Raw genomic sequence first — 7330 nt, 5'->3', positions numbered from 1 at the left:
CACTCCCCAGATGACTACAGCGGCTTGGGTTGGGCCAAACAGAAGTCAGGAGCCAGGAACTTCATCCAGGTCTCCCAACTGGGCACAAGAACCCAAAGATTTGAACCATCTTCATTTGCTGTCCAACTACATTACCAGGAGGCTGGTTCAGAAGCAGTCAGGACTTGAACTGGTGTCCAAATGGGATGCCCAGAGGTTGAATAGCTTGCCCCAGGCCACTTGGTCTCCGCTTTGGCCCGAGCCAATGTGTCAACCGAATCTCCCACAGGGCTCTCAGCCCTCCCATGGGGCTGCCTTTCTGGGTATTGTTCTAGGAATAATGTCTCTGACCCTGGACAGTCACAACAGCCTATTTCTTTGCCAACTCGGGGGCTTGGGTAGAATGGGCAGAAGATGGAATGTAGGTTACCATGACAACCAGATCAGCAGGTACATCCTTGGGCTGAAGTTCTCCTGCTGGTAGAGAGGAGGGTGAGGGGGGCATGGGGCAGTGTCTGAGGTACCAGATGCACTGGGAGGATCTGGAAGAATACCAGGTAAGTAGAGGACACTGGTGATTCTGGACATAGGTGGGGTGAACAGCTGACTCCTGCCCCAAGTGCTGAGGTTCATCGAGCAAGATGGTGAAGGTTTTGCTTTCATTAGACCCATATCCATGTGGCCAGGACAGTCCTCCCTGGTCTGTATGCTGTCCCAGAGCCCATCTCATCCTTGTCTAGGTCTGGGCTAACACCATCCCGCCTAAGGCCATCAGAAGACCAAGGGATGTCACTGTGTTTTCCTTGACCACCACTCAACCATCTGCTACCTCAGACTGGACTGCCTCAGTTTCCCTAGCTTCTGCTCTCCATTCCCCAAAGCCCCTTCCCCATTCCACAGACAGCCAAGACAGGGATGGGCTGAGGGGAGCACTTACTTTCCTGTGATTTGCTACAGGCCCTGACCTTCCTGACCAGGAACGAAATTCTATGGTGAGTCGAGGGTCCTGGAGCCCCTTACCCTCCTCTGCTGTCTCCTCATTCTGGTCCCCAATGGGGGAGGGGTGTCCATGCAGATGAGGCTGGGACAGGGAGGGCAGGGCTGGTCCCTAGCCCCTACGACCCCACTGGGGCTCAATGAGACATCAGGTTCTGTGCTGCTGTGTCTTGACTGCCATCTTGACCCTCTTTGGATGGTCACAGTGCTGGTTACACCTTCTGGGGACGATGAGGACGGCCTCTGGGAGGCAAAGGTCAGAAGACTACATCAGTTGTTTGCTGGCTGAGTGGATGTGATATGCCCCTCTCTGCCCCTTTCTCACTCCCCCGTTTCCCTGCACCTGTGCTTGCATCTGCAGGCACTAGGGTATGAGGGAGAGCCGTCTCAGGTTCTGTCCTCACACAAGTCCTGTCCAGAGGGCACAGCTTCCAGTCAAAGACAGCCACTGTGCAATGTGCAAAGTCTGCTCTTGCCCCGTCATGGGATGTAGAGAGGGTGGGAGGACAGGTGTGGTCAAGTTTGACCCCAGCCATTCTGAACAAAACCTCCTTGAGAAACACATTAGCTCACCACGCTACCTTCTGGGGGGAAGGCAGGGGGTGGTGTAAGGTTAGAGTGATGAGGTCATTCAGACCCTGGCCTGGGTTCCTGTCCTTCCCCATAATCATCTTTGCCTGGACAAGCCCTCTGTAGTCACTATGTTCAGCCTGGGAGCCAACAGTGTGATGAGAGCTGGGCAGGAACCTCAGAGCTACAGAGGCCAGGGATGGCCTGGAGCTGTCCTGTGTCCTTTGCAAAATAATAGCCACCTGCTCTTCTAAACCTAGGAAAATACGTATTCCCTACCCACTCTGGTTAAGTTTTCTTGAAAATAACGAAGAGTAGAAAGCACCTGTCTGTGTTCTCCTCCCTGGAGTTCACTCTTAGTTTCTCATGTTGCCTTCCAGAACTTTCCAGCCATAGTCCTGTGTATGGGGCCTTCTACGGTTCTGCCCTACCCATCCCGCAGGGTGGATTCCACTCATACTGCTGGAGGTGTTGTTTTGTGTAGGGTTTCCTGTTGACTGGTTGTAGGCAAGAATTCTGAACCACTCCCTCCTAGGGTCACTGTGGTCCGCACCCCGCCTCCTTGTGATGGACACTTAAGCTGTGTGGGGCTGGGTACCACACACTCCTCTGACAGGTGAGAGGATGTCTGGAGCTCCTCACCTCTGACCACATTCAAGATTTCAGGGGCAGAATAACTGTGTTTGGGCACATTCTCCTTCCATTCTGGGGGCTTCCATGTGGTGTCACAGGGTCCTAAGTCTTGTTTCTGTGCATCAGGACCAAGTGTGGTCAAGTAGTGGTTTTGAGGGTCCAAGAATGGAGAGCAGCATGTTAGAGGCTCAGGTTGTCTCCTGAACACGCTGCCCCCAGTCCCACCGGATAATCATTTACTCTGTTCTGGCTTCTGGGGGTGGGGAAAAAAAAGCCATCCAGAAAGAAAGCTGTCATCAGATACTGTTTCTTCTGAACTGCCCTTCCAGGCCCTACAAATGCTTCCTTCTGTCCCTGTGGAAGGTGCCCCTGCCCTGAGAGGTGGGTACCTGTTCTACACAGGGTTAGGGGAACAGGTGTTGATGTGAGCTGCCAGGGAGGGCTCCAGTCCTTGCCAAATGTCTCTATCCAGCTTCTTTCCAAGCTCTGTCTGCTCTGCTTCTTTGGAGAATCCTGTTCCTGAGCAGCAGGGGGCTCCATGGCCTGCCTGAGATAACCCCAGAGCCCCCACCCTTAAGAGCCTGCAAGAGCAGGGGCATGGGGCGAGGAGACCACTGCACAAGATGGGGAGAGTGCTGGCTGGGACCTCAACTCACACCCTGCTTCAAACTGTCTCTATTGGACACCATTATATATGACACAATAGCCCAGCACTGGGGATGGACAGGAACTACTCCAGGACAGGCTGGGCAACAGCAGAGAGAGTCCTCTGCCACTCCCAACCCAGGTGAGCCTCCAGCTCCAGGGGACCACCACAGCCTGGAGAGCCCCTCAAGGACCTGGAACTGTTGTAGACAACTCTGAAGCATGCAAGAGGACCAGCAAAGGTGGGAGATTCCCCAGCACCCTGGTTCAGCTTGAGAAAGACACCCTGGCCTGGTCGTTCCACCTACATGGAAGGGCAGCGAGTGACACAAACACCACTGCATCCAACAAGGGGCAGGAGCTGTGTGTACCTGTGTCATGGAGACAACAGTTAAGTGAAGAAAGCCAGGGGACGTGGAGAGAAGAAAGCATCTTTTGTGAAAACCTGCCTCCTCTCCTAAAAGAACACTGGAAGAAACCCCTGGAGACAAAGAGAACGCATGTCATGTCAGCAGAGGAGGAAAGTTCACAAAAACACAGGCTCCAAGTGCACAGGACCACAAGCCAGAGGCTTAGCAATGCGCTGAGCTGAAAGTAGACTGTGGAGGCTGGCGGCGGGGCTGGAAGGGTGCAATCAAGAACCCAGGAAGGCTGAGGAGCTTCTAAGTACCAGGACATGGGGTCAGGTGCAAACAGAAAGGTGGACAGGAAGTGTGTGTGTTTCCTTTTCTCTCACTGTAACCCACGGAGCACATCCGCCCACCACAGCAGGTTACTGGAGTCCATGAGAGCTGGGGCCACCAGGTACACGAGGAGCAGAGGTATCTCTGGTCAGCACGTAGAGCCTTGCGGTAAGTCTGAAATGAGAGCCAAAGGATGCCCGGTATTTGAGGAGAGAAGTCAGGTTGCAGACACTAAGTGATGTCATCATGACATCGCAGAGAGCTGGGGATAATAAGTCCCTTGTCAAAGCTTCCACGGAGAAAAATAAATAGGTTCCATACAGGAGATTAGGGATCAGACTTAGCTTTGGACTTGCATCAGAAGACAGTGGCTAAATAGCTTTGAAATTTTAAGGATATTGATCAATCTAGACTTAACTTCTAGCTGAACTGGTAGGTGTTTGTGCTGTGAAGGAGACACAACATGAGATGCCCACTTTCCATATGGGAGTGCTTGGATTTGAGTTTCAGCTCCATTACTGATTCCAGCTGTCTGCTAATGTGTATCCTGGGAGGCAGTGGAGGTGGCTCAGGTCACCTGGGTCTCAGCCACCAACATTGGGGACCTGGCTTGAGTTCCCTAATCCCAGTTTTGACGTGGTTTAGCTCTGGCTATTGCAAGCATTTGGAGAAATAGCAGATGAAGGTGCTGTCTCCCTCTCTCTTACTCTGCTCCTCAAATAAAATGAAATGACCAAGAGTGAAAGTGGAACAACGCTGTTTCTTCACATACAAACTTTCAAAATCTCCCCAAACCCCCTGCTCTTAGAGAAGTTTTGGAAATAAGTTTAATTAAAACTAGAAAGTAACCCAGGTAAAAAGGATATTAGGGTCCAGGAAAGACTTGGAACATTGAAGAAACAAAGTGAATTACAAGGCAACAGGAAAAGCAAGGCAAATTATGGTAGCAGTATAACATGCCTGGAAAGCTAATCCATAGCGGAATTAAGGAACCAAGGGTCCTAGCAGTGGTGCCTCCAAGAAAATAAAAGGAATTCATAGATCCCGTGATATCTTTCTTTAACCACAGCAAGAGAAACTTTGCAGTTATGCAGAAAGTTTGGAGATGACATAATGATAAACTTAAACATAAGAAACACAAAGTGATTACTAACTTTAGAAAAAAAAACAAAAGGTCTTGCAAAAAAAAAATAAAGAAAGAAAACTATTACGTTGCACTAGGAAACTTGGCTGTGAGCAGTGTGAGACTATCACTTCCTAATAATACAAGCTGACTAACTGACCCAGGCTAATCGCTTTATCTTGGAAAATGATGGAAAGGAGATGAAGTATATATAGAGAAATAAACTTTGCTATCACAGGAAGTCATAAGATAATGCTTATAATGAAGACATGGCAACATGTGGTAGCATCAGGGCAGTATTAGAAATGCTGTGTAGGGCCTGGTATGGTAGCCTAGCCTAAATTCCTCACCTTACACGTGTTGGGATCCCATATGGGCACCCACTTCCCATCCAGCTCCTTGCTTGTGGCCTGGGAAAGCAGTCAAGAATGGCCCAAAGCCTTGGGACCCTGCAACCTACATGGGAGACCCAAAAGAGGCTCCAGGCTCCTGGCTTCAGATTGGCTCACCTCCAACTGTGTGGCCATTCGGGAGTGAATCAATGGATGGAAAATCTTCCTCTCTGTCTCTCCTCCTCTCTGTGTCTCTGACTTTCCAATTAAAAAAAAGTATATCTTTAAAAAAAAAAGAAGAAACTCTGTGTAAGTGTGACAGTAACAAGAGAAACATCAAAATGTTTGTAAAATTCTGCCTCTGTGAAGGGATGGAGAGGGATCCTAGATACAAGTCATCTAAATCATAAGACTTAGGGGACTCTGCATTTCAACCTACTTAACTATATTACTTTGGATAACTGTATGGGTATGCATAGGATGCTACTGCTTTTGTAAAGTAAAGGGATATGCCTACTTAAACACATGGAGAACATTCTGGAAGGATATCCATCTCAACTGAGAGATAGTTGGAGGGTCTGGCTGCAAGTGCTGCCTGTTGCATGAAGGGAAAGCTTTGTTAGAGACGCTCACATGCATGGTGCTGGCTCAGGGAGCAGACAGCCCTAGCTTCTCAAGGGAGAAAGTGACCATCATGGGCTGCCAAGACCAGAGCAAGCCCTGGTCACTGTTAAGTATTTTTCCTGTTCTGTCTTGGAGAAAGTGTTGCAATTTCTGTGACTGTAACCCAGAAACATGTTGGGGAGGACCAGACAGTAGGATGGACTTGACCCAGTTGAAAGAAGCATGGAGGAGCCGGATAGCAGAGGAAACTTGGAGGGGAGTGTTCCTTTCCTACCTTCTTACCTGTGTCTTGCGTGAGGACAGAAAGGCCTGGTTGCCAGACCCATGGCCCGTCCAGGACCTCCTTGGCCTGGCTCCCCAGCCTTTGATCTTCGCATCCTTTGATCTCTGTAAGAGCAAGGTCTCTCTGTTTGACTTCTGGCTGAATCAACTATCCCCTTAGCCTCTTTTTCCCTGCCAATGCCTCTCTGGGGGATCAGCCCCTTCTGGTTCTGGCTACACTGCAGATCCAGAGGGGTACCCCTGGCTGCCCAAACAGAGCAGAGCCTGGTCTGGTCCAGACCTCTGTGGCTTGGCACTGGGTAGGCTATGCCCAGCCTGAGCTCTTTGAACTATTCTGCGTTGCTTGGGTTGGGTGTGGGTTTGGGTTGGGAGACTGAAGCTTGCTCCCAGCGTTTGCCTGGGATGATGGAGCCTCAAGGTTGCTTTTTCTCTTTAGTACCCCTGGAGGCTAACCGCTCCCCCAGCCCTATCCTGGCCATGAGCCCCAACTTCCCTACCCCTGGAAATTCACCTTGTGGTCAGTAGGTGGGAGAGGGCACAGTCTGAGGTTCAGTTCTAACCAGAGGGAGTTTCTTAGCCTCATTGAGCCTTGGCGTCCATCCTTATACAACAGGATGAGCTGGGAGCCACAAAAGCCAATCTCAAAAGAGGAGGAGAGAGAAATGGAGCAACTTGTCCAAGGTCCTACAGCTTGGAAACAGCAGGACGGGGGACCAAAAGTCGATTTTCAGGCTAAAATGAGCCATTTATGAAATATCTGCCAGCTGTATATCCAAAGAAATGCAGACAAAGCCCAGAGGTCTGGGCCCCAGACTGAGAGCCGACAGTGGGCTTGTTCTCAGCTGTGGTCTTGACATCATTGGTGCAACAGAAATGCTGGGGAGCTGGTAGGACCCGTGTATATTAGACCTTGCCATGGCCTTGAATGAGAAGTGCTGGCGGGTGGAGGAGGGAGCGCAGATCCTATTACAAACTCCCTATGTGATTCTAACGTGGGACCCTGCTGACAATCATACAGGGATCTCAGAGGCATGGGGGTGGTGTGTGGGAGGCCAGTGAGGGGTCGGGGCATCCTGGAGGCTCCTGTTCTGCAAAGAGGAAACTGAGGCCTGGGAGGGGGCTTGGTAGGGGCACGGCTCCTGGGAAGTTAGCATGGAGCTGGGCCTCTCCCCTATCCAGGACTGGGCCTGGAAGGCAACCTCGGCTGGGGCTGTTCGTTTCTGGCAGGCTAAGTGTGTGAGTTTTCCCTGCGGCTTTGACTCTGAGTGCATTAGCGATTAATCCGGAGCTCCATTAGAGCCACGTTCAGAGGGCAAGCGTGTCTGTGGCAGCCGAGACGCAGCCATGAATTGTCTGCGGGCAGCCTGCCCATGAGACAGCCTTGAGAGGTGCCAAGACTGGCAGAGGACCGGCAGGGCGAAGCTGGTGGTCTCACACCTGGTGAGCCGTGGACTCTGGAGGAG

At 51.0% G+C, this 7330-nt stretch overlaps 1 protein-coding gene across 1 annotated transcript in view; it reads left to right on the top strand.

Moving 5' to 3' along the window:
* The first annotated feature begins 482 nt into the window (after positions 1–482).
* CIB4 (calcium and integrin binding family member 4) overlaps positions 483–7330 on the top strand; it is a 54044-nt gene continuing 47196 nt past the window's right edge. Inside the window, exons 1-2 of the mRNA XM_040993964.1 lie at positions 483–536; positions 937–971. Of these exons, the coding sequence (XP_040849898.1) occupies positions 483–536; positions 937–971 (89 nt within the window). The remainder of the gene's footprint in view (positions 537–936; positions 972–7330) is intronic.

Source organism: Ochotona curzoniae, unplaced genomic scaffold (assembly GCF_017591425.1).
Source record: "Ochotona curzoniae isolate NIBS_2020 unplaced genomic scaffold, NIBS_Ocur_1.0 contig_883, whole genome shotgun sequence".
NCBI classification, from domain to species: domain Eukaryota; kingdom Metazoa; phylum Chordata; class Mammalia; order Lagomorpha; family Ochotonidae; genus Ochotona; species Ochotona curzoniae.
Note: the sequence above shows the minus strand (reverse complement) of the source record. Positions and strands in the feature narration are given on the sequence as shown.